The 25920-nt window shown below is 50.0% G+C and overlaps 1 protein-coding gene across 1 annotated transcript; it reads left to right on the plus strand.

Moving 5' to 3' along the window:
* The first annotated feature begins 194 nt into the window (after nucleotides 1–194).
* Nucleotides 195–24780, plus strand: KDM8 (lysine demethylase 8). The gene is made up of 8 exons (XM_040258199.1): nucleotides 195–319; nucleotides 14412–14907; nucleotides 16120–16286; nucleotides 17324–17456; nucleotides 19389–19433; nucleotides 22681–22830; nucleotides 23639–23731; nucleotides 23807–24780. Exons 2-8 carry the CDS (start codon nucleotides 14440–14442, stop codon nucleotides 23969–23971), a joined length of 1221 nt encoding a protein of 406 aa, XP_040114133.1. The 5' UTR covers nucleotides 195–319; nucleotides 14412–14439; the 3' UTR covers nucleotides 23972–24780.
* Nucleotides 24781–25920: the final 1140 nt, after the last annotated feature.

Raw genomic sequence — 25920 nt, forward strand, 5'->3', positions numbered from 1 at the left:
GGGTGACAAACTGCTTTGTATACGGTTACCGTTACAGAGGTAATCGCGCGTGTCCCCATTCCACAGAGGAGAAACCAAGGGAAAGGCCCAATAACCCTAGGCCATAGCTCCACCCTCCCGCCTTTAAAATCGGGCGGGGCGGGGCCACGGCATCGATCACTCGGCGCTTCGCTAGGCATGCCTTGGTAGGCAATCGAGCTGCGAGTGATCGATACTCCGGCAAGCTTCTGACTACTCGGAGAGGGCCAGAGCGTTCGGTTTTCAAAGGACAAGTCGTCGCCGGCCTCCGGCGTGTCGATACCGTCCAAATCTGAGCCAGGTAGGTGAGCAACTCGAGAGGAGTGAACAGCTCTGGCTCTTTAGAAGCGGAGGCCGGACTAAGGGAGAGGACTGCGCAGGCGTCGGATGTAGAGGGAAAGCGGGCAGGGACCGTCTCGCGCGTGCGCCTTGGAAAGGCCGGGGCAGCCCTTCAAAGCCCGAAACTCCGCGGAGCCTTGGGGAGGGGAAAACCAGGACGGCGCATGCGCTCTGAGAACGCAGTTTAGTGGGTCGACTCTCCAGGGCCGCCGAGGAGAGCGCGTGCGTAGTGCTCTCCTTATGACAGGTATTGCTTTTTGCGCTTGAGTGCGACCCAGCTGTTGTGCGCTTGCGCGGTTTTTGGTGTCTGATTGCTTAGTAGCTCACTTGCCCGGTAGCTCAGCAGGTAAAGAATCCGCCTACAATGCAGGAGAGACCCGGGATCGATTCCTAGGTCTGGAAGATCCCCTGGAGAAGGGATAGGCTACCCACTCCAGTATTCTTGGGCTTCCCTGGTGGCTCAGCTGGTAAAGAATTCGCCAGCAGTGGGGGAGACCTGGGTTCAATCCCTGGGTTGGGAAGATCCGTTGGAGGGGAAGGGCAAGGTACCCCACTGCAGTATTCTGGCCTGGAGAATTCCATGGACTCTACAGTCCATGGGGTCGCAAAGAGTCGGGCACGACTGAGCAACTTTCACTGATGCGACTCGAAGGCCCCTACGCTTCGCAGTGTTTGTACCGGCAGGTGCATGCCGCCCATCTCTGCCTCGCCAGTTACCCTTTGTTGCCGATCTGGAACTAGGAAGACTGAGCAGGCTTGAACCATCAGGCCCCGAATGCAGACCGAGGGAAATAAAGTCCCGGGAGAGGTGCTGGGAAGGGAAAAGGTGTGAAACTTCCCAGTAGAGGCATGGTGGGGATACATAGAGCCCATCCAGCCCACCCGTCCTGGAGGACCTGATGGGGCCTGTGCATGTGGCCGCGTGGAGGAAGGGGATGTCTGACTCAATAAGGGTTAACTCTGAGCATAGGCGTCCCATTATGCGCCCTCGGAATCCAGCAAAGATAAGTCGTGGTGCTTAGCAGGGTTAGAGCAAGTCAGGGCAGGTGTTGCGATCACACCAGCAGGCTCCACCCCAAGCCTTTCTGCACTTCACAGAACTGAGCAGCCTGTTCCCAGAAAGCTAGATTGAAGCTGATATATTCCAAGAAGGACTTCAGAGCCGTAAAGATAATTTAAGAGAATTCTGGGATGACTGCAGTGGCTTCCAGAAGGCTTTATTTTAGAGCTGACAGGAACTCACTTGGGTTGCTGTCTAGCAGCCAACCAGACACCACCTTCCAATGATGTACTCCATCTGGATGTGAATTCATGAAGCTCAGGACCCAAGTTAGGCCGTTGGTTGTGTACAGCCTGTACTTGGCTCCTTGGTGCTTTACGTGACCAGCAAGAAGCTGTTTTGAAGTTCACTTTAGAGTGGTCTGTACAGCCAAGACAAGTCACTGTGAGAGGCTAGCTCATACAGTCTTTTTTTGACAACCCCCCCAGCACCACTCCCGCCTTTTCAAGATTATTTCATATGCCAGCAACCAGACCTTTATGTAAGAAATCAAGACAGTCCACTGAGAAGAGCAGTTCTATGCAGCCAGTACCTGACCTTCGCATGAAAGCTGTCTTACATGGAGAGGCCAGTACAGACAGGTGGTGCTCTGGGAGGTCAGTTTACAAAGCTAGGACACAGGAACATTCTCTGGAAGGTTCTTCATTTAATGCAACCTTTTATAAAAGGCAATTCACCTCTGCCCTCACCCCTTTCGAAAAACAGCCATCTGTAACCAATAAGACATCTTTTAAGGCCAATGCCAGTTAATTCCAGGAAGACTGACCTTAAGGTGAGTTTAGAAGGCCACTTGGGCTTTTTCATATGGCAACATTCAGGAAACTAAGATCATGGCATCTGGTCACATCACTTCATAGCAAATAGATGGGGAAACAGTGGAAACAGTGACAGCCTTTATTTTCTTGGGCTCCAAAATCACTGCCGATGGTGACTGCAGCCATGAAGTTAAAAGACGCTTGCTCCTTGGAAGAAAAGTTATGACCAACCTAGACAGCTTTTTAAAAAGCAGAGACATTACTTTGCCAACAAAGGTCCATCTAGTCAAAGATATGGTGTTTCCAGTAGTCATGTATGGATGTGAGAGTTGGACTATAAAGAAAGATAAGTGCCGAAGAATTGATGCTTTTGAACCGTGGTGTTGGAGAAGACTCTTGAGAGTCCCTTGGACAGCAAGGAGATTCAACCAGTCCATCCTAAAGGAAATCAGTCCTGAATATTCACTGGAAGGACTGATGCTGAAGCTGAAACTCCAATACTTTGGCTACCTGATGCGAAGAACTGACTCATTTGAAAAGACCCTGATGCTGGGAAAGATTGAAAGTGGGAGGAGAAGGGGATAACAGAGAATGAGCTGGTTGGATGGCATCACAGACTCAGTGGACATTAGTTTGGGAGTTGGTGATGGACAGGGAGGCCTGGCATGCTGCAGTCCATGGGATTGCAAATAGTCAGACATGACTGAGCGACTGAACTGAACTGAACTGATGATTTTGGGGACTGTGAGTCTCAACTTGCCTGGAATAATGCCAGTTTATGACTTGTCCCTGAAAGCTACTTCCAGTATTCAGCACTTCCGGTATTCGACTTGTGTAAGGTGAAATTCCTACATGCAGAAATGACGGTCCCCAGCAGTAAAGAACAGAGAAAAGGATGAAAATAAACAATTTTGAAAGAGAAAAATAAATGTATATTTTACCAAGCTTAGGCTTATATATATAGCATCCTGCTTCCCAGGTGAAGAATCCACCTGCCCGTGCAGGAGACATGGGAGCCTTAGGTTTGATCCCTGGGTCAGAAAGATCCCCTGGAGTAGGAAATGGCAACCCACTCCAGTATTCTTGCCTGGGACATTCCACGGACAGAGGAGCCTGGTAGGCTACAGTCCATGAGGTCACAAAAGAGTTGAACATGACTGAGCAACTCAGCACTGCCTGGCATCCTGGTCTGCATGGTAAATTCTGTGGTTAACCGACCTATAGCTGATTACCTAAGGCTGTTTGTGCAACATGCCTGTCCCTTTTATGTGGAGCTCTTGGTCAGGTGTGGGGGGTGGGCAGATGGGCAGTGTAAAGGCCAGTCCACAGTCCCACTCTGAAAGGTTGTTTACAATTTACCCTGATTCCCTCCTCTGGAAGGCCCCTTCACTTACTACAACCTTTTATTAAAAAGGAAATTCAGTGAGGCACTCTGGGAAGCAAATCAGCAAAGCCAGGCCATGAGGATATTCGGGCTGATACCTTTCTCCAGAAAATTGCTTGGTAACACTTGTGAAAAAACCTTTCTGTCAGACCAATGGGGAATGCTGGAAGCCTGATTTGTAAAGCCTGGATGTGAGGCCTGAATGGGGGCTTCCCAGTGGTGCTACTAGTAAAGAACCTGCCTGCCAGTGCAGGAGATGTAAGAGATGCATGTATGATCCCTGGGTTGGGAAGATCCCCTGGAGGAGGGCATGGCAACCCACACCATGGGTTGCCTGGAGAATCGCATGGACACAAGAGCCTGGCGGGCTATGGTCCATGGGGTCGCAAAGAGTCGGACAGGACTGAAGCGACTTAATGCACACATACGCACGCACACAGATGGTGGCCAGCATGGCGCCTCACTGGGGCTGCCACGTGGTGCCCTGGTAAGGCTCTCTGGGAGGCTAGTGTTTAAGGTCAGTCATGAGACCTGCACGGCCATTTCAGTGACTCATACAGAGGCAACCTGTAAAACCATTTTGAAAACGAACTCGGCTCTCCTGAAGCTCCCACCTCTGAAAGGCTGTGTCGTGCAGTGTCAGCATAAGATTCTGAAGGCCTTGTTGTAAGACATTTGCCGAGGAACTCTGGATTCAAAGTAAATTACTCCGGCTATTTAATGTGGCCAAGAGGAGGCTGTTTTGTACAGCCATCTTGAGGCCCTCCCTCTCAGAAGGGTGGTCCATGTGGCCATCCACCTGAGGCTCTTCCGCGACCAGTTGGCAAAGCAGCCATTCAGCCACTTTTCATTTGTATTTATGAAAACCAAATGCAAGACCACCTTGGGGAGCCATTTTGCAAAGCAGCACATGAGGGCACCTTGAAGGCTGGTTTTGTCAGGCCTTTGTGAGCTCTGCGACTTCACCTGGGGAGGCCAGTTTGCAAAGGTTAAAATTTTGCATCCCAGGGAACTAGTTTATAGGTCATTTGAAACCCTCTGGGAGGCTATTTAATAAGGCCACAAGAGACCAATTTACAGAGCTGGTGCCTAGGCCCAGTAGAAGCCGTTTTTCCATTAAGGCAAATAAGTGGTCTTCTGGGAGACCTTTTTATAGACCTTTGTGAGAAGCCAGAATATGAGGCCTCTGAGGTCTTTGCACACCCGAGATGAGATTTTTCAAATACGACTTAGGGAGCTCAAACCAGTGCTCTGTGACAACCTAGAGGAGTGGGATGGGGGTTCAAGAGGAAGGGGATGTATGTATACCTGTCGCTGATTCATGTTGCTCTATGGCAGTGAAAGGCCTTCAGTCCTGTCCGACTCTTTGCAACCCCATGGACTATACAGTCCATGGAATTCTCTAGGCCAGAATACTGGAGTGGGTAGCTGATCCATTCTTCAGGGGATCTTCCTGAGCCAGGAATTGAACCAGGGTCTCCTGCATAGCTGTTGGATTCTTTACCAACTGAGCTATCAGGGAAGCCCCACTGTATGGTAGAAACTAGCACAATATTGTAAAGCAATTATCCTTCAATCAAAAGCAAATAAAAATTTTTTAAATATGGAAAGCAAAAAAGAAAGAAAATTAAAATTACTCATGGTTTTGCCACTTTAAAAAAAAATTGCTTTATAAGACTTATATGAGACACTCAGGGAGATGAGCCCTAAGGCCACCCAGTTGGTGGGTCCATGTGCTCTTCTGCGTGTTGCTGGTGGATAAGGCCACCAGCGCTGGAAGGCTGCACTGTGAAACTCTTCTAAGGTTGCTATTAACGAGGCCAATGCAAGGTGTTTAAGAATCTTCTAGGAGCTGGAGATAGGAATCATCCTGGCAGGCTTGGGCCAGGCCACTCAGGCTGTCTGAGTCCCATCATGCAGTAAGCCAGCTGGGAAGGATAACCACTGTGAACCACGGCCTGAGCTGGGATCCAGAGCTCTAAAAGCTGACACAGTCCTTATGCCTGAACACAAAGCGTGTTCTGGGTACACACTGCCGCTTGATATAAAGTTTTGGACAAATTGCTTATTTTCTCAAATCTCACTTCACTCACCTGTAAAACCTCACATTGTAGAGTTGCAAGGGATATGTTAGATAATGTACACAAAGCAGACAGCATTGGAGATTCCCTGGCAATCCAGAGGCTCAGACTCGGCGCTTTCACTGCAGGAACGCAGGTTCAGTCTTAGCTGGGAAGCTAAGATCTGCAAGCTGTGTGACGAGGCCCAGAAGACAGACAAACCTTGGAGCATTGACGTGGCACAGAGGAAAAGGGCATGTAGGTTGACCAGAAGTTTTAAGTCCTGTCTCTGTGCCCTTGATTGACTGTGGTGTTTTGGTTGAGTCACTTCATTTTCTTTCCTGGACTTTAGTTTCCTCATCAGCAAAATAGGAGGGTGGGGTTTCAGGGAAAATGACCACATACATCCCTATTCACTTCCTAATATTGTGAGGAACAAAATTAGACAGGGATGCTAGGGAAACCATAATAGACCACTCTTACTTTTGGACAGGACCAGGATGAGGTCCTTCAAAAACAGTAACAAGTGGGAAAGGTTTGCCCTTCTCTTATGGGAAGTGATAGGATTTTCTCATCTGTAGAATGAGGATAATAATTCCTCAGAGTTTTCTTCAGAGTTAACCTAGGGAATTCCCCAGCAGCCCAGTGGTTAGGACTTCGTGCTTCCATCACAGGTGCCATGGGTTCAATCCCTGGCCTGGGAACTAAGATCCCACATGTGGCATGGTGCAGCCAAAAAGAAAAATGGAATTAACCCAGATGTCTGGCTTCTCCATGTGTTGGCTTGTGGTCTTGTGGCTCTGTTCCCTCATCTATAGGATCACAGATTGGGGGACTAGACTGAGGTTTGGGTTTTTTTTTTTTATATTTATTTATGTTGGCTGTGCTAAGTTGTCCTTGCTGCGTGCAGGCTTTCCCTAGTTGGAGAGAGCAGGGGTTACTCTCTTGGGTTAATCCCAAGCAGTGCTTGGGATTCTCATTCAGGTGGCGTCTCTTGTCGCAGAGTGTGGTTTCTAGAGCACAGGTTCATAGTTGTGATGCACAGGCTTAGTTGCCCCGAGGCATGGGGGATCTTCACGGACCAGGGATCGAACTGGTGTCCCCTGCACTGGCAGGTGGATTCTTAACCACTGGACCACCAGGGAAGTCCTGCCTGAGTTTGAAATTTCTGCTCCACCTCTTAAACTAGCTGAATTGCTTTGGGAAGTCATTTAACTTCTCTGCTGTAGCTTCCTTATCTGTTAGATGGAGGTGATAATACTTTTCTCAGAGTTTCTGTAAGAACTGAGTATATATAAAGTACTTGGAGCATTCCTGGCTTACAGTAAACACTTCATGTACGTTATCAGCTTTGTAGGGTCATCATTTGGGGAGGGAATGAGGCAATTCATATTATACTCTTATGGATTCTACCTGCTGAATACAAATATTCCTGAGCTGGTGGGGAATGAGCTGGAATGGAGCCCGGAAATAGGAATGGCTTGCCTGGCACACCTTCAGGGGCCATATCTCTAGCATCCTTCATGCAAGTTTGCTTCTCTATCTACTGCTGACCTCTTCACACACATTAGGGCCAAAGGGAGCCATGTCTGTCTTCCTGTTCTCTCTGAGTTATAGATAGAGTCCCAAGGTGTCCAGGAACTCTCGTAGAAGTGCTTACTATCTTCTGTTGTTCTGTGACTAAGTCGTGTCTGACTCTTTGTGACCCCATGGACTGCAGCACGCCAGGCCTCCCTGTCCCTCACTATCTCCCGGAGTTTGCCCCAAGTTCATGTCCATTGAGTTGGTGATACTATCCAACCATCTCATCCTCTCCCGCTGTCTTCTCCTTTTGCCTTATTATCTATGGCGTATTCCATGGACAGAGGAGCCTGTATGCATGGATAGTAGCCTGCCAGACTCCTCTGTCCATGGAATTCGCCAGTCACGAATACTGGAGTGGGTTACCATTTCCTACTCCACTAAGCACCTGTGGTTGTTGGGAAAATTCAGTTCCTGGAGGGCTGTTAGATTCCAGGAGGGCCCTCAGCTCCTAGTGTGCTGTTGTTCTAAGCCACCCTGAGTTCTTGTCATATGGGCCCCTACAGTAGGGCCACTTGCTCATCAGTGCGTGCAAACCAAGAAGGCGGTAGAGAGAGTCTGCCAGCAAAACGAATGTTCCAGTCTTATGGAACCTGATTCCAGAAATGACATCTCATCTCTTAGGCCAAAAAGTTAATAGCTACACATGGCTCAGACAGTAAAGAATCTGCCTGCAAGCAAGAGACCTGGGTTCCATCCCTTGGTTGGGAAGATCCCCTGGAGAAGGGAACAGCTATCCACTCCAGTATTCTTCTTGGAGAATTCTGTGGACAGAGGAGCCTGGCAGACCACAGTTCATGGGGTCGCAAAGAGTCATACATGACTGAGAGACCAACACACTTAACACACACCAAACCTACACAGCTGTTGGTTGCAGGCATGTATTAATACTTTTCTATTGTTGATGTAACTAATTATTGCAAACTTGGTGACTTAAAACAATAAGAATTTATTAGCTTACAGTTCTGTAGGCCAAAAGTGCAACATGGAATCAAAATCAAGGTCACAGGAGGGCTTCATCCTCTTCTGAAGGCTCTAGGGGAGAATCTGTTTCCTTGCCTTTTCCACCTTCTAGAGACTGCCCACGTTCCCTGGCTTGGTACTCCCTTCCTCCATCTTCAAAGCAACGCTGCATCTCTCTGACAATTCTGTAATCACATTTCCCTCTGACCCTTACTTTAGCCAGGAACGATCATGTCAAGGACTTCAGTGTTAGGTTGGGCCCAGCCAGATAACTCAGGATAATCCCTTATTCTTAGTCACATATGCAAAGTCCCTTTTGCCATGTTAGGTAACATCCTCACAGGTTCTGGGGTTTAGGATGTGGACATCTTTGGGGGACATTATTCTGCCTACCACTCAAATTACAGGTCCTGCCCATACTCAAGAGAAGGGGGATTAGATGGGGGATTCATAATAGCAAGCAAGGATCACTGGGCTCTCTTCCACCAGAGGGTGACTGGCTTTCTTCCCTCACAAGAAGTGAAGCATCTGATGGGGCTTTATCACAAGCAAGTCTTCATTTTTGCGTTCACCATCCACCAGTGGCTCCTGAGTGTGAAGGGTTCTTTCATTATGAACCTCAGAAACGAACCCTGGCTGACATAAGCAAGAGGAAATTTCTTGGAAGACTTTTGGAGCCCATGGAATAGACAAAAAGCTGGAGAACTGGCCTTGGAAAAGACAAGAACTAAAATGCTTCTGCACCCTAGGACTAGTAGACCATGATTGCAAGACCCTAGCAAGAACAGTCTGGTCCAGAAGCTGCCACTAGGAAGAACGAAATGTCAGCTGCCTCTGGTCTAGTTGATCTACTTAAAGTTTACATCCAAAAGGGGCAACTCACTGACTAGCTTAGGTCACATACCCACCCCTCGGCAACATCCCACCACACTGAACTCAGGGGGCATGAAGGAATCTCTCAAAAGGAAGTGGAGATGTGTTGTTAGGAAAGAGAAAAGATTTCAAGCCACCGAAACTCAACGAATGCCCCCTGTGTTCTCTGCCTCTCTTTCCTCAGCACCAGAAGGAAGTTACTGATCAGTCAGGGCAGGCTGTTACAGCAAGCATCAGCACTGCAGTGGCGAAACACAAGTTTATTTTTTGCTCATGAAGCATTCCAGCATAGATTCCTGGTTAGGGGGCCGTCTTGTGGCTCTGCCATCCCCTGGGGCCTCAGAGTCCTTCCCTTCCAGTTAGTGGGTAGGGGTAGTGTGGAGGTTCGTATAGGAAGTGTTTATGGGCCAGGCCTGGACCCTTCCATGCCCTGTTCCATGCATTAGCTGGAACATGGTGTCATGCTCACATCTAACTGCAAGTGAGACAGATAAATGGGGTCTAACTGTGTGCCCAGGAAGAAGATGGAATGGACCGTAGTGAACTTTAAGCCAAAGTTTGTTTTTGTAAATCAGGTTTCATTGGGACACACCATACCTATTTGTGTACACGCTGTGTAAAGCTGCTTTCATGCTACTGTAACAGAGCAGCAGCAACAGTGACTGTATGGCCTGCAAAGCCTAAACTATTTGATATCTGGCCCCTCACAGGTAAAGTTTGTTGACCCCCAGCATACAGCAGTCTCTGCAAAAGCATAACGGTCCCTATTTCTTAGTTTCGAATGTGATAGGGATATGACAGCTGTTAGTGTAACACCTACAACCTGTGTGCATGCTCAGTCGTGTCCAACTCTTTGCAACCTCATGGACTGTAGCCCACCAGGGATTCTGTCCTTGGGATTTCCCAGGCAAGAATAGTGGAGTGGGGTGCCCTTGCCTTCTCCAGGAGATCTTCTCAGCCCAGGGATCAAACAGGCATCCTTTGTGTCTCCTGCATTGGCAGGCAGATTCCTTACCACTGAGCCACCTGGGAAGCCATCACCTACAATATAGTAGTGCAAATAGATAACCATAAGTGTGAGCAGTACACTAGTCACTTACTAGTAATTATTCCTGGAGACTGGCCTGCCATCTGTGTATAATGTCCAGGCTAAAATTACTAAAGGCATCAACTGTGATAAACCTTTTTGTATAGGATTTATGTATTTCCAGGTTTCTTCCTGAGACGGTTAAGGTATCATTCCTTCAGTAGTCTGAATTTAGTGCCTATTATGAGCCTGACTTGGAGAAGGCAATGGCAACCCCCTCCAGTACTCTTGCCTGGAAAATCCCATGGACGGAGGAGCCTGGTGGACTGCAGTCCATGGGGTCGCTAGGAGTCGGACACGACTGAGCAACTTCACTTTCACTTTTCACTTTCATGCATTGGAGAAGGAAATGGCAACCCACTCCAGTACTCTTGCCTGGAGAATCCCAGGGATGTGGAAGCCTGATGGGCTGCCGTCTATGGGGTCGCACAGAGTCGGACACAACTGAAGCGACTTAGCAGCAGCAGCATGAGCCTGACTGCAAGAAACTCAAGGGCCATTCAAACCCAAAACACTGTCAGTGAATCTTGGCTGGCTTCACATAGGGGGTCATTTAAGATGGGCCTTAAAGGTGGGATAGGAGTTTGCCAGAGAGAGGTGTTGGAGCCATTCCAGACAAGGACAGTTGTTCCTCTCTGAACAAACATGGATCCAATGACCACTGCGTGCCTAGTATTATGCCAGGCCCTGAAGATATTGTGGTGACCCCAGACAGATGGGGACCCTGCCCTCAGAAGAAAAGACCACTGCTGAAGAATCAGTGCAGATAAGAGGTACATTACACGGGACAAGTAGGGAAGCCTTGGGAACCTGTAGGGGACCAGGTCTGTGTATGGTCTCTAGATCTCTTTATCTAGGAAAATTCTTTATATATATTGGGTTAGCCAAAAAGTTCATTTGGGTTTTTGAAAAATCTCAGTGGTTGACATTCTGGCCACTGGATGTCATCACAGACCTAGCTTTCTTCCCTCCAGCCTTATTTTTTGAAAATATAAAACCACAGGTATATAGGCATAGAACATGATGTTTTGCTGTAACTTATTTTTCCCCGTGTGTGCGTGCTAAGTCGCTTCAGCTGTGTCTGGCTCTTTGCAACCTCGCAAGCCTGCCAGGTTCCTCTGTCCATGGGATTCTCCAGGGAAGAATACTGGAGTGAGTTGCCGTGCCCTCCTCCAGGGGATATTCCCAACCCAGGGATCAAACCCATGTCTCTGACATCTCCCGCATTGGCAGGTGGGTTCTTTACCACTAGCGCCACCTGAGAAACCCATCTATATAGATATATAGATGGGCTTGTTTTATATAGCTACTGGAGATCAGTAGAGAAATAACTCTAGAAAGAATGAAGGGATGGAGCCAAAGCAAAACAATACCCAGCTGTGGATGTGACTGGTGATAGAAGCAAGGTCCAATGCTATAAAGAGCAATATTGCATAGGAACCTGGAATGTCAGGTCCATGAATCAAGGCAAATTGGAAGTGGTCAAACGAGATGGCAAGAGTGAACGTTGACATCCTAGGAATCAGCGAACTAAAATGGACTGGAATGGGTGAATTTAACTCAGATGACCATTATATCTACTACTGCAGGCAGGAATCCCTCAGAAGAAATGGAGTAGCCATCATGGTCAACAAAAGAGTCCAAAATGCAGTACTTGAATGCAATCTCAAAAACGACAGAATGATCTCTGTTCGTCTCCAAGGCAAACCATTCAATATCATGGTAATCCAAGTCTATGCCCCAACCAGTAACGCTGAAGAAGCTGAAGTTGAACGGTTCTATGAAGACCTACAAGACCTTTTAGAACTAACACCAAAAAAAGATGTCCTTTTCATTATAGGGGACTGGAATGCCAAAGTAGAAAGTCAAGAAACACCTGGAGTAACAGGCAAATTTGGCCTTGGAATGCGGAATGAAGCAGGGCAAAGACTAATAGAGGTTTGCCAAGAAAATGCACTGGTCATAGCAAACACCCTCTTCCAACAACACAAGAGAAGACTCTACACATGGACATCACCAGATGGTCAACACCGAAATCAGGTTGATTATATTCTTTGCAGCTAAAGATGGAGAAGCTCTATACAGTCAACAAAAACAAGACCAGGAGCTGACTGTGGCTCGGATCATGAACTCCTTATTACCAAATTCAGACTCAAATTGAACAAAATAGGGAAAACCGCTAGACCATTCAGGTATGACCTAAATCAAATCCCTTATGATTATACAGTGGAAGTGAGAAATAGATTTAAGGGCCTAGATCTGATAGATAGAGTGCCTGATGAAATATGGAATGAGGTTCGTGACATTGTACAAGAGACAGGGATCAAGACCATCCCCATGGAAAAGAAATGCAAAAAAGCAAAATGGCTGTCTGGGGAGGCCTTACAAATAGCTGTGAAAAGAAGAAGGAGAAAAGGAAAGATATAAGCATCTGAATGCAGAGTTCAAAAGAATAGCAAGAAGAGATAAGAAAGCCTTCTTCAGCAATCAATGCAAAGAGGAAAACAACAAAATGGGAAAGACTAGAGATCTCTTCAAGAAAATTAGAGATACCAAGGGAACATTTCATGCAAAGATGGGCTCGATAAAGGACAGAAATGGTATGGACCTAACAGAAGCAGAAGATGTTAAGAAGAGGTGGCAAGAATACACAGAAGAACTGTACAAAAAAGATCTTCACGACCTGGATAATCACGATGGTGTGATCAGTCATCTAGAGCCAGACATCCTGGAATGTGAAGTGAAGTGGGCCTTAAAAAGCATCACTATGAACAAAGCTAGCGGAGGTGATGGAATTCCAGTTGAGCTGTTTCAAATCCTGAAAGATGATGCTGTGAAAGTGCTGCACTCAATATGCCAGCAAATTTGGAAAACTCAGCAGTGGCCTCAGGACTGGAAAAGGTCAGTTTTCATCCAGTCCCAAAGAAAGGCAATGCCAAAGAATGCTCAAACTACCACACAGTTGCACTCATCTCACATGCTAGTAAAGTAATGCTCAAAATTCTCCAAGCCAGGCTTCAGCAATACGTGAACCGTGAACTTCCTGATGTTCAAGCTGGTTTTAGAAAAGGCAGAGGAACCAGAGATCAAATTGCCAACATCCGCTGGATCATGGAAAAAGCAAGAGAGTTCCAGAAAAACATCTATTTCTGCTTTATTGACTATGCCAAAGCCTTTGACTGTGTGGATCACAATAAACTGTGGAAAATTCTTCAAGAGATGGGAATACCAGACCACCTGACCTGCCTCTTGAGAAACCTATATGCAGGTCAGGAAGCAACAGTTAGAACTGGACATGGAACAACAGACTGGTTCCAGATAGGAAAAGGAGCACATCAAGGCTGTATATTGTCACCCTGCTTATTTAACTTCTATGCAGAGTACATCATGAGAAACGCTGGGCTGGAAGAAACACAAGCTGGAATCAAGATTGCCGGGAGAAATATCAATAACCTCAGATATGCAGATGACACCACCCTTATGGAAAAAAGTGAAGAGGAACTAAAAAGCCTCCTAATGAAAGTGAAAGAGGAGAGTAAAAAAGTTGACTTAAAGCTCAACTTTCAGAAAACGAAGATCATGGCATCCGGTCCCATCACTTCATGGCAAGTAGATGGGGAAACAGTGGAAACAGTGTCAGACAGTTTTGCGGGGGGCTCCAAAATCACTGCAGATGGTGACTGCAGCCATGAAATAAAAAGACGCTTACTCCTTGGAAGAAAAGTTATGACCAACCTAGATAGCATATTCAAAAGCAGAGAAGAGACATTGCTTTGCCGATTAAGGTCTGGCTAGTCAAGGCTATGGTTTTTCCAGTAGTCATGTTTGGATGTGAGAGTTGGACTGTGAAGAAAGCTGAGCGCCGAAGAATAGATGCTTTTGAACTGTGGTGTTGGAGAAGACTCTTGAGAGTCCCTTGGACAGCAAGGAGATCCAACCAGTCCATTCTGAAGGAGATCAACCCTGGGATTTCTTTGGAAGGAATGATGCTGAAGCTGAAACTCCAATACTTTGGCCACCTCATGTAAAGAGTTGACTCATTGGAAAAGACTGTGATGCTGGGAGGGATTGGGGGCAGGAGGAAAAGGGGACGACAGAGGATGAGATGGCTGGATGGCATCACTGACTCGATGGATGTGAATCTGAGTGAACTCTGGGAGTTGGTGATGGACAGGGAGGCCTGGTGTGCTGCGATTCATGGGGTTGCAAAGAGTCAGACACGACTGAGCGACTGAACTGAACTAATATATGTATATATTTGTTTGTTCATATATATTCTTTTTCCTTCTAGCACCCATCAGACTGAATTGCCTGGCTGGATGGCGGGGCCCAGCGCGCTCTGGGAGGCCCTCCAAGCCCTCCTGCCCCACACCAAAGAGGAGCTGAAGCTGGAGCTGGGAGAGAAGGTGGAGGGCAGCGTGGTGATGCTGCTGCAGGAAGCCGCCGAGCTCTTCCACGGGGGCCAGCGGCGCGAGTGTCTGCAGACCTGCGAGGTGCTCCTGGACTACTCCTGGGAGAAGCTCAACACGGGGCCTTGGCAGCATGTGGACAAGGACTGGCGGCGGGTGTACACCTTCGGCTGCCTCCTGAAAGCCGTGTGTCTGTGCGAGCCGCCCGGGGATGCTGCCTCTGTGGCCGCCGCCCTGAAAGCCTGCGACATGGGCCTGCTGATGGGGGCTGCCATCCTCGGAGACACCCTCCTCAAAGTCGCCGCCGTCCTTCAGAAGCACCTGCTGTCCGGAAAGAGGCCTGCCCCTGGCCCGAGCCAGGAGCCGCCTGGCACAAAGGCATGGCGGTGGTGGGGAGCAGCCAGTGGCCACGCCCAACAAAAATCCATCAGCCCTATTTTCCTAGAAGTCAGGGGTCAGCTCTCCCCTGGGGGGAAGCCTCCTGGCATGCTGACCCCTGTTGAAAAATGGCATCTGCATCAATTTGGAAACAGAGCAACCTCTTTCCTCAACTTTTTTTTTTTTTTTTTTCAGCTTGTGCAAAAGCCGTGCTCCTTGGGGAGAGTGGGAGGGTGGGAGCTTTGTGGTTCCTGAGAAAAAGGACTCAGAGGGTTGGTGTGGCTGAGCCCTATATCCAACAGGAGCCTGTCTCCTTCAACTTCTTCCTGGCCCCTTGGTGGAAGTGTCACCAACTTTTCTGGCTGCCTCTGTCTCTGTGTGGCTGAGTTTGAGATGCTGCAACTTGTGTGACTGATTGGTCCTGCCCTTTAGATCCTTGCCTGTGTCCTCATGGGCTTCCCTGGTGACCCAGTGGTAAAGAATCTGCCTGCAATGTGGGAGACCTGGGTTAGATCCCTGGATTGGGAAGATCCCCTGGAGAAGGGAATGGCAACCCACTCTAGTATTCTTGCCTGGAGAATTTCATGGACAGAGGAGTCTGGCAGGCTTTAGTCTGTGGAGCTGCAAAGAGTCGGACACAACTGAGTGATTAACACTTGTGTCCTCGCTGGTGTTTACGGGCATGTGCCAGAGAATACCCCACAGATCCTCAGGGTGGTGGCCAGTCGCTCAGTCATGTCCAACTGTTTGCAACTCCATGGACTGCAGCACGCCAGGCTTCCCTGTCCTTCACCATCTCCCAGAGTTTGCTCAAACTCATGTCCGTTGAGTCGGTTGATGCCATCAAACCATCTCATCCTCTGTCGCCCCCTTCTCCTCCTGCCTTCAGTCTTTCCTAGCATCAGGGGCTTTTCCAATGAGTCAGCTCTTCCCATCAAGTGGACAGAGTATTGGAGCTTCAGCTTCAGCATCAGTCCTTCCAATGAATATTCAGGGTTGATATCCTTTAGGATAGACTGGTTTGACCTCCTTGTAGTCCAGGGTAACTCATAGGAGTCTTCTCCAGCTCCATAGTAATACTGATAATAAAGGTTAACTGTTACTACTGTTACTAAGCACACCTCCACTCTCCTAGCATTGATGCAAATTCCTGGTGAAATGCCTCGAATTCTGACCTTTCTGTGGTTGTTGCCATCTTGCTTTTCTGAACAGAAAGCGAGGAATGACCACATGCTGATTCCAGATGTGATGACAGAAAGAACAGTGCCCCGGCTTCACTGTCCATCCCTCCAGTATTTCAAGAAGCATTTTTTGGTTCCAGGGAGGCCTGTGATTTTGGAAGGCGTGGCCAACCACTGGCCGTGCATGAAGAAGTGGAGGTGGGTGTCTGCTGAGGGCTGTAGGGTTCCTCTTCCCAACTTAGCATCCCCAAAGACGCCCAAATTCCTCCTCCCATAACCCCCCAAGAGAATACAGCCTCATAGACGCTTAACTGCCAATTAAGTGAGACGGACTGCTGAGGGGTTAAACCTACATTGAAGGCACCGTCCTCTGAAGCAGTGCCAGAGGTTATAAGTTCCTAACTGGCTGCAGTCTGTTTGCCCTAAGCAGTTTTTCATGAGTGCATCATGGCAGTCCAGTGTTAAGTGTATTATGCCATTTTGCAGGATCTCAGGAATTCTGTGAACTTTCTCAGGGGTCCCCGAGGCTTGAAAGTAGAAATAAGAACCCAAGACAGCCCCACCCCCTCTCCACGGGCTCCTGGGTTTGCTGTCTCCTCATGGCTGCTTTGAGTCCCTCCCCAGGTTCATGGTGGAGGGGTCCGATCAGGCAGCTGGATGGTGGCCTGGAAACGAGGAGGCATGTCTCAGGCAGGTGACAGAGCCAGCCTGAGTCTTGGCGGTGGCTTTGTGGGAGTAATCGTTTTCCCTGACACGGGATGGGCACTGTCGTCACCTGCGTTTTACAGACGAGGAACAAGGGCTCAGAGAGGTGAAGAAACTTGCCATGGGGCCCCCGGTGGGTGACGGGCAGGGCTGGACATGGCACCCGGCCACCAGAGCTGAGGACTCACCAGGCACCTCATCACCCTGTACTGTCCGCCACTGGCCCAAATAAGGTCTCTGCTTGTCACAAGGCATGCGAGAGAGAAGTTAGGAGGCTAGGCCAGCTGGACAGTAGAGCTGCCCAGCAAGAACCAGATTCATCGGTTTTATCTGCAAACAGCTGCCCAGTGCCAGGCGGGCAAGTGACCTCACCTCTTCACACCTGCATCTCCTCTGCAGTGAAGTGGGGTCTCCCTCCACCTTGTGAGCTTTTGTGCCAACGAAAGGAGCCCAGTGTGAATCACGTTTAGCAGGGCGCCCAGCAGGTCTTAGCATAACGATGGCAATGCTGACCCCTGTCTTCCGAATAGTCTAGAGTACATCCAGGAAGTTGCTGGCTGCCGCACTGTCCCCGTAGAGGTTGGGTCCAGGTACACGGACGAGGAGTGGTCCCAGACGCTCATGACGGTCAACGAGTTCATCAGCAAGTACATCAGGAATGAGGTGTGTCATTCGACTCCGGCCCCCTAATACTCCAGAGGGAGGGAACACATTACATGTGTGGGCAGAATAACTTCCATATGTCACCAGGGGAGGTTTTGGAGGAGTCAAGAAATCATACTTGAAGGGCCTGTGGTCAGTAGGCTGGCCAATGCAAGGAAGGCAGGATGTATGGGTCCCCATTTCAGGTCCTTTTGATTTTTGGAGGGTTTTATTTATTTATTTTTGGGTTACAATTCAGTGGTTTTTGGTATATTTACAAGATGGTGCAACCATCACCGATTTGTAATTCCAGAACATTCTCATCACCCTAAAAAAACCCCATACTCATGAGTAGTCACTTCCTGTATCTCCTCCCCACCTATCCCCAGGCAACCATGAATCTGCTTTCTGTTTCTGTGGATTTGCCAATTCTGGATGTTTCACATAGTTGGAATCATACAATATGTGACCTTCTGTGTCTGGCTTCCTTCATTTAGCATAATGTTTTCAAGGATCATCTCTGTCATAGCACATAGCTGTTTATGGCCAAATACTATCCCTCTGATGGTTAGACCACGTCTTGTTTATCCATTCCTCAGCGGATGGCCATTTGGGTTGTGTCCACTTTTCAGCTAGTATGAAAAATGCTAGGAACATTTCTGTGTGGACGTGTGATTCCACTTTTAGGTCTATATGCAGAGTGGGATTGCGGGATCAGGTGGCCACGCTGTGTGTAACCTTTTGAGGAACTGCCAGATTGTCTTCCATTTTGTCATTTCTTAACAGGGAGGACCTTGGGTGTCTTCCTCTTCCCGATACCTGTTGGCTGCTCTGGCCGCTGTTGGGGTCAGGGGTGCCTAGCATTGTATCTAACCTGCCCCCATCTGACCCTTGCAGAAGCCCTCAGGCATACTCAGAATCCCTCAGCATCCAGGAGCCCAGTTTGAAAAGCATTGATCTTTTCTTTCTTCTGCTTGGCAGAATTTTTCACAAAATGATCATCTCCTGTGTGGTCAGAGATGTGGGAAAGTGGGCGCTTCCATTAATGGCTGGCGAGGGCATAAATGATGTAGTGTTGGGAAAACAACCTGGCAGAAGCTGTTAAGATCTAAAATGAGTGTAATCCCTGTGCTCCTTGACCGCACTGTTCTACTTTTGGAGGCATATAAACAGAAGGACCAGAGCATTCGGCTGTTTGGGCTTCCCAGGTGGCACTAGTGGTAAACAACCGCCTGCCAATGCAGGAGACATAAGAGACGTGGGTTGGGAAGATCCCTTGGAGAAGGGCATGGCATCCCACTCCAGTATTCTTGCCTCAAGAATCCCATGGACAGAGGAGCCTGGCAGGCTACAGCCCATGGGGTCGCAAAGAGTCAGACACAACTGAAGTGACTCAGCACACACACGCGTGCATTCAACTGTTCACTGAAACACCATGGTAGAACCACGTGAATGTCTACCAGCTGGGGGATGGTTGAATGGATAATGATGCATTATCTCTAAAACATGCATCCATCAAAAGAATGAGTCACATATGCATGTATCAACTTGAAGAGATAGTCACGATGTATCATTAAATTGAAAAGCAGACTTCAAAGTAATGCATATTGTATGATTCCATTTTTATTTTTAAAAAATCCTTATGTGTGCGCAGCCCCTTCACATTTCATGGAAAGTGAGCCCCGGGACTCCGGGTGACTTACTCAGGCCCACCTCTGTAACAGGCAGTACCAGACCCTGAGTGCCCCCATGAGCCCATTCCTGCTGGCTGGCGAGGGATGACATTGGCCCCGGGCTCGGAGAAGGGGGACCAAGTGGGATGAAGAGGAGGGCCCTTGGGTGGTTGCTACGGGCAGGATGCTGAGAGCCAGCTCAACTGGCAGCTCCAGGGACCTCTCTGTCACCACTAACAGGGCTTTCTGTGTCCCCTCTGGTTTTTCTCCCATGGAGCAGCCGAAGGACATCGGGTACCTTGCTCAGCACCAGCTCTTTGACCAGGTGAGTCAGACCACACCCCTCCCTCCTTCACCCTCTCACCTTCTCCCACCTCCCTCTGGGGCACTAGCCCCAGGGGGGCAGGAAAGGGGTAGTAACCTCAGTTGCTTCCTCCTGGTTCTGCCCCCTGCTCAGAGTGGGGAGGCACACTCACCTGATGCCCTTCTCACCAGCAGGCAGCAGGGGGCAGGCCAGGCCCCGGGACTGGGCTGAGGGAAGAGGAGGCCACCTCCGGGTGGCCCCCAGGGGATAGAATGGGAAGCCCGAGTGTGGTCAGAACTGGTTCTGGGAGCCAGGTGAGGGTGGCAGGCTCCAACCTGACCCAGAACAAGTGAGTTCCTGCTGATCTTGACCCCTAGCCCCAGTTGGGACTCTGCCAGCCTCTGGGAGCTGCAGGTCCAGTTACAGCAGGGAGGCGGCGATGGGGCCAGGTGAGCTATGGTCTCCTGCCTAGGCCTCCCCATGTAAGGACTCATGGGTCCTTTTCCTGTCCTCTCTTGCTAAATGGGGAAAAGGGGGATTTGAGTTGATCAGCCCTCTGCTGTGTGATCTCAAGAGACTGGCCTGTCCCATCCCCTGGCCTCAGTCGTACCAGGGCTCAGCCCTCAGCTTGGCTACCTGTCCTGGAGCAGCTAATTGCCATTTGACTAGAATACGAGGAAGCACATTGAGGAGAAGGCGGCAAAAACATGATTATTTTTAAGATGGACAAAGGCTTTGAAGCCGTTGTCGTCTTAGGCCCCCAGAGGTGTGTTTTCTCCTCTGTTGTTCCAACTACCATGGGGACAGTCTGAGCAACCAGAGCCCTGGGGCCGCCATGCAGCACAGAAGGGATGCCTGGCTGGCTTCTGCATGGCTTCTGGGGCCTTCTTCACCACGCTCAAGGTCTCCCACCCAAAACCTTTTGCCCCAAAACCTCTTACTGACTTTCCTCCCAGTGACCCCATGTTTCAGAATATTTTGTGCTAGGCCTGCCTTCAAGTCTCAGCCCCACCTGGGACAGTTTCTCCTCTTAGGGTCTCTGAATCCTTGGCCTGTGCCCCCAATTACATCATCTGGCCAACCAATCACCTCTCAGGAATCCTGATGATGTCATCAGGAACCAGTCAGCTTCCCAGCATCCCACAGGGCCAGGGTCTGGTGTAATCCCAGCCAGAAACTGTGTGGTATGACAATGAGCCTGGCGGGGGAGAAGCAGGTGCTTCCCAGAGGCCTTGGAGATCCTGCATGTAGCTTGAGGACCCCCCACCCACAGGACAAGGCACCTCAGGTCATGAACTTCTGCGTCAGCCCAAAGCAGTGGACACAGCAGCTTTTTTACGAGCAAAACAGCCCCAGCTCCCAGCAGGGAGAACATTCCAGCCTTCCCTAGCGGTGTGTGCACTAAAGGAATGGCCAGTCCGCCTGCAGGCGTCCCTTCAGACCTGGAGAGCTCGCTCTGAAGATCCCTGATTAAACTAGCAGAGTGGGTCCCCTTTGCAACATTTGGGGGGACCAAACTTGATTCTGTGTTTAATTTCCCAGAGTCCCGGAGCACTTGCCAGTATGGCAGGTAGTCTTGTCAGTTGGGGTTCGGCAGGGCTACGGTAGATTGGCCTCGTTTGGAAAGAACCAGAGTCTCAGAGGAAACCACTCACACTGGCTGAAACCACTTCCTGACCAGACCTGTAGAGGCAGCTCCGGCCCCTCCCTCTGGGCGCTGGATTCCGCGCCAGCCCTGGCCGTGGAGCCCCAGCTGCATGCAGTCTGGTCGGAAAGTAGGGTAGGTGTGGGGGATAGGAAGACATGAGGGGGCTGCACGAGGGTACTTGCTTTTTTAAAGTACAGACAGTCCCCAAATGATGATAATTCAACTTTATGGTCGTCCCAAAGCGATAGGCATTCAGTAGAAACTGTACTTTGGATTTGGAACCGTGCTCTTTTCCTGGACTTAGTGATATGTTTACCATACTATGTGAGATGCTGGGCTGGGTCTCCCGGTCCCTCAATGCAGTCCATCACACAGTCACACCAGTAAGCACTGGATACACTTCCAGCCACTCTGGACCTGGATAACATTCTGGTTTTCACTTTCAGTACGGGATCCAATAAATTGGGTGATATCGGTCAACACTCCGTTATAAAGTAGACTTTGTGTTTGATGCTTTTGCCCAGCTGTAGGCTAACGAAAGTGTTCTGAGCACGTTTAAGCCAGGCTAGGCTCAGCTATGATGTTCTGTTTTCAGCTTCTGATATTTTCAAACTACCATGGGCTTATTGGGATGCAACCCCACCATAAGCTGAGGGAGAATCTTATCTCATTAGAGATGTTCACTGATGATGCTGGGGCAGGTGAGCCCACCCACTTCCTCGTGCAGCCTTGTCTGCCTGCCCCCCCACCTGCCCCGGAGTCCCAACTTCACTCCTCCTAGAGGACACCCCCACCCCAGGACACCTCCACACAAAGGCACAGCACAAGCTCACTTCCAACTGGGTCAAGGTCTGCACAGCTTTAAGACTTCCACATATGATGCCACCAGCAGCCTGGCATGGGGCTGCCCACTTTACCACATCCTCAGCACCACTGGGTGTTATCACTTTTTCAGTCTTTGCTAATTTGATTAGTAGGAAATGATGACAGTATTTAATTTGGATTTCTTTGCTGATGGGACTGAAAGCCTTTTTATGTATGATTTGATTCTTGTCCTTTGCTTATTTGTGTAACTTTACATATTGGGATCCTTATTATTTTATATGAATGCTCTACATTAACCTTCATTTACCACAGTTCAGATGTTTTCTATTTTATTGGAATACACTTATTTTATATTAATATACTTACTTTCATTTACCTTAAATGTACTGATTGTGATTGCTTTACCATCAGCAAATTTTGGAAAAACCTTCCTCTCTAGAGATTTGATAAATAAATACTTAGTCCTGTCTTTTTTCTTTGACTTTCTAAAATGTTGTGATAGCTTTAGAAAATGGTAAGCTGGTTTATTTTTAAGACAAAGTAGTGGTGTCAGGTTTTTTAAAAAAGGAAATAAAGATAAAATGCATGTGACATGGAAAGAAATCTGAAAATTATAACCCTTCCCTAGTAATTTTATATTTACTTTTAAAAATTGATTTTAAATTTCTATGCAGTAAAATGTGGCTAGCGTCATATTACACAAGACAGTATTGGCCTTCTGCTTAAGAGTCAGTTGACATCTAGGCTGCTGAGTTGCACAGGCCTGGCCTTAACCCACCTCATCTGCTCTGTCAGATCCCGGAGCTAAAGCAGGACATCAGCATCCCCGATTACTGCTGCCTGGGCAACGGGGAGGAAGAGGAGATCACCATCAATGCCTGGTTCGGTCCACAAGGCACCGTCTCCCCGCTCCACCAGGATCCCCAGCAGAACTTCCTAGCCCAGGTTGGAGCCGCTCAGAACCTTGGCCTTCTCCCTCCTTCTGGCCCAGCCAGACATTATCCATGTTTAAACACCAAGGAGGTGAACCACAGACAGGGGCGTGGACCAAAGTGAAACCAGAATACCAGGCCTCAGGGAGGGGAGGGGCTGCTTCCAGACTCCTGCATTGTTTGGGATCCCATCGGATGCCTCACACAGGCAGAGCAGGGCCGGGTGCCATCTCAGCATGGGGCAAGTGCCCCCATGGCTGCCGCCCCCCCGCCGTCCATCAGAGCCAGGCTGGCTGCTCCTGCTGGAACCCTCTCCAAATACAAGGAAGCTGCTCAGCCAGTCGGTGGTTTTCCTGGGACACAGACAGGGGAGCCTGCATGTGTTATAAGGGGAGGGGCGTGGTGGGGAGCGGGGACATCTGTTATAAAACCTTCCATCATAGGCAGAGAGGTTTGACAAGCCAGAGTGTTCTTCCAGTCCAGGGCCCATTCCCCGCCTGGGATGTGCCAGAGAGGCTGGGAGCCGGACCACCTGGCATGAACACAGCTGTCCCCTCAGCTTTGTGAACGTGGGCAGCTCAGCCTCTCTGCGCCTGCATGTCGGGGGCAATGATAAACCACCTTGGAGGGTCATGGCGAGGATTAGGCAACACACATAAAGCACTTCAGCAGCAGTGGCCACAGCCAAGTGCCTGCTGATGGTTCAGGACCGCAGCAAAGGCACTCGACCTAACGCGTCTGTGGGAGTGGGGCAGGCTGGGCGGCGAGGGCGTGCGCGGGGACAGCGGGCACCTGCTCATGGACGGGTCTCTTCCCTGCAGGCGATGGGCAGGAAGTACATCCGGCTGTACTCCCCGCAGGAGTCGGAGGCGCTGTACCCCCACGAGACACACCTTCTTCACAACACGAGCCAGGTGGGCCTGGGGCCCCCGGTGGGACCCCCACCCTGTCTCTTGAGACCAGACGGGTGACTCCCTTCGCTTTCTCAGGTTGACGTGGAGAATCCCGACCTGGAGAAGTTCCCCAGGTTTGCTGATGCCCCCTTCCTGTCCTGCATCCTGTCCCCGGGCGAGGTCCTCTTCATCCCGGCGAAGCACTGGCATTACGTGCGGGCCCTGGACCTGAGCTTCTCCGTCAGCTTCTGGTGGTCGTAGCTGAGAGCAGGGGGCCGGGCACACAGAAAGTGCTCATGGTCACACACATCCTTCACACTGTGCCCGGCCCAGGGACCAACTGCCTGAAGACACCTTCGTCAGAGACACGTAGGCCCGGGGTGGCCCGGCTGCTGTGGGTGGCAGAGGCAGGCAGGCAGACCCCCAGGAGGACAGTCCAGGTCCACAACCCACATGGAAGCTCCTGGGCTCCGAGGTGGGCTGCCTGGATTCAGGCCCAGGGCCAATCGCTGAACTCCTGTGTGGTTTGGGGCAGGCAACTCCGCTGTGCACGTCTCCGTCTGGAACACAGGGCAGCTCTGGTCCTCGCCACAGAGGGCTCCAGGGATGGGGCACAGGCGGAGCCGTGCTGCAGATCTCAGCTGCTGTCACCAGGCTTCATCATTAGTTCGGTTGTTAACACCGTTCCATGCTGACTGGTCCATCAGAACAGCTGCAGCCTGCGGGCTCTGGAGCACGGTTGCCATGGCCCAGTCACAGGGACGGGGACCCTCAGTGTCTTGCTCAGCTCAGGCCTCTGCTGGGTGGTGAGGAGTCTGGGGTGGTTTCTCTTTGTTACCCAAGTGTAACCTGCCTTCAGAGAAGTGCTCACCCCCGCTCGCTTGGTGGATTTTCCACTCTGCACACCCCCTACCAGTTTCCAGTCAAAAAAGAGAACATCTGGTAGGCCCCCCTCCTGCGCCTTGCTATCTCCATTACCCAGGGGTCACTACTCTCCAAAGAGGGTTTTAGGTCAGGAGAGACCCAGGCTTCAGACTTCACGTAAACACATTTGTTTCATTTGTATAAAACATGGTTGGTTTTCTTCTGAGTTTGGACCAGGTGAGGATGCTGGGGATGGGGGTATCACAGACCTACAGGAAGAGCTGCAGAGGAAGCCCGGGGTCAGGCCTCCACCCACCAGGCCTCCTTCCCTCCCTGCCACGCACGTCTGCTGGTCTGGCCTTGGTTTCCGTCTCTCCTCTCTTGCAGGTGGGTGGCTTTTTCCCCTAGGGGGGATGGCCCCAGCAGGTCAACTCCAGATCTCTGCACCTTGACCCACAGCTCAGAAACCCCAGGGAGGGTTCTGACCAGCGGGCCTGGGACCTGGGCTCACCCAGGGGCGACACCAGGATGCCAGGGTGGCCGCTCTGATTGGTGAGGCCTGTCTTGCAAGCCTCCCCCGAACCCCCTCCAGTTACTGGGAGAAGCGGGGATAGAAAGCATTGATGGGCAGCCAAAACTAGCTCCTAATGTCCTCTGTAATCAGGCCAAGGAATTGGAACCTCACCATATGGGTCTTGGGGCTTCAGAGTTTTGAGCAGAGAGACCTTAAGAATAGGCCCTAGAGGAAGCTGCCTCTTGGCCAGGAAGAGGAGGGGCTGATGGTCAAAGCTGTGGGGAGGCCAAGGGGCTGATTCTGTGAGTGAGCCCGCACCAGGGCCTGGCCTGACAGATGGGGAAATGAGAGAGCCATTTAGAAAGGAACCGGGGGCTCTGAGCAGGTGCTCATGAGGTCATTTATCCCCCTACCTGGCAATGTCAATAATTATTTACCTGATTTTTCATATGAAGAATTTATAGTAAATAACACCACTGAAGGTAATGAGGCATAAAACAGGAGAGCCACCGTGTCCACAGGCTCACTACTAGTGAGGAGCGTGGCCGCCAGGCTGCAGCCGAGCTGTTGCTCCAGAGCTGCCCATGGAGCCCTCACCCCTCCCTGGCTCCAGCTCCCACGGCGGCCCAGTCCTGCTCTGAGCCACGGATGACAGACGAGGAGCGGGTCATCTGGGTTTTGGTTCTGAAGTTAGGGACTAGGGGAAATGTTCTTTAGAACATATCGCAGCCTGGCCGCCTGAGCAGATGTCCCTTGTCAGATGGGGCTGTCACAGCAGACATCTGAGTAGAAGCCTGACGGACCTGGAATCCGCAACTGACAGACTTGAGGA

This window comes from Oryx dammah, unplaced genomic scaffold (assembly GCF_014754425.2).
Source record: "Oryx dammah isolate SB20612 unplaced genomic scaffold, SCBI_Odam_1.1 HiC_scaffold_2, whole genome shotgun sequence".
Lineage (NCBI taxonomy): Eukaryota > Metazoa > Chordata > Mammalia > Artiodactyla > Bovidae > Oryx > Oryx dammah.

Coding starts and splice junctions, on each gene's coding strand:
- KDM8 (XM_040258199.1), top strand. CDS start 14,440: ATGGCGGGGCCCAGCGCGCTCTGGGAGGCCCTCCAAGCCCTCCTGCCC. Junction 19,434..22,680: donor AGCACCAGCTCTTTGACCAG/GTGAGTCAGACC, acceptor CTGCTCTGTCAG/ATCCCGGAGCTAAAGCAGGA. Junction 22,831..23,638: donor AGCAGAACTTCCTAGCCCAG/GTTGGAGCCGCT, acceptor TCTTCCCTGCAG/GCGATGGGCAGGAAGTACAT.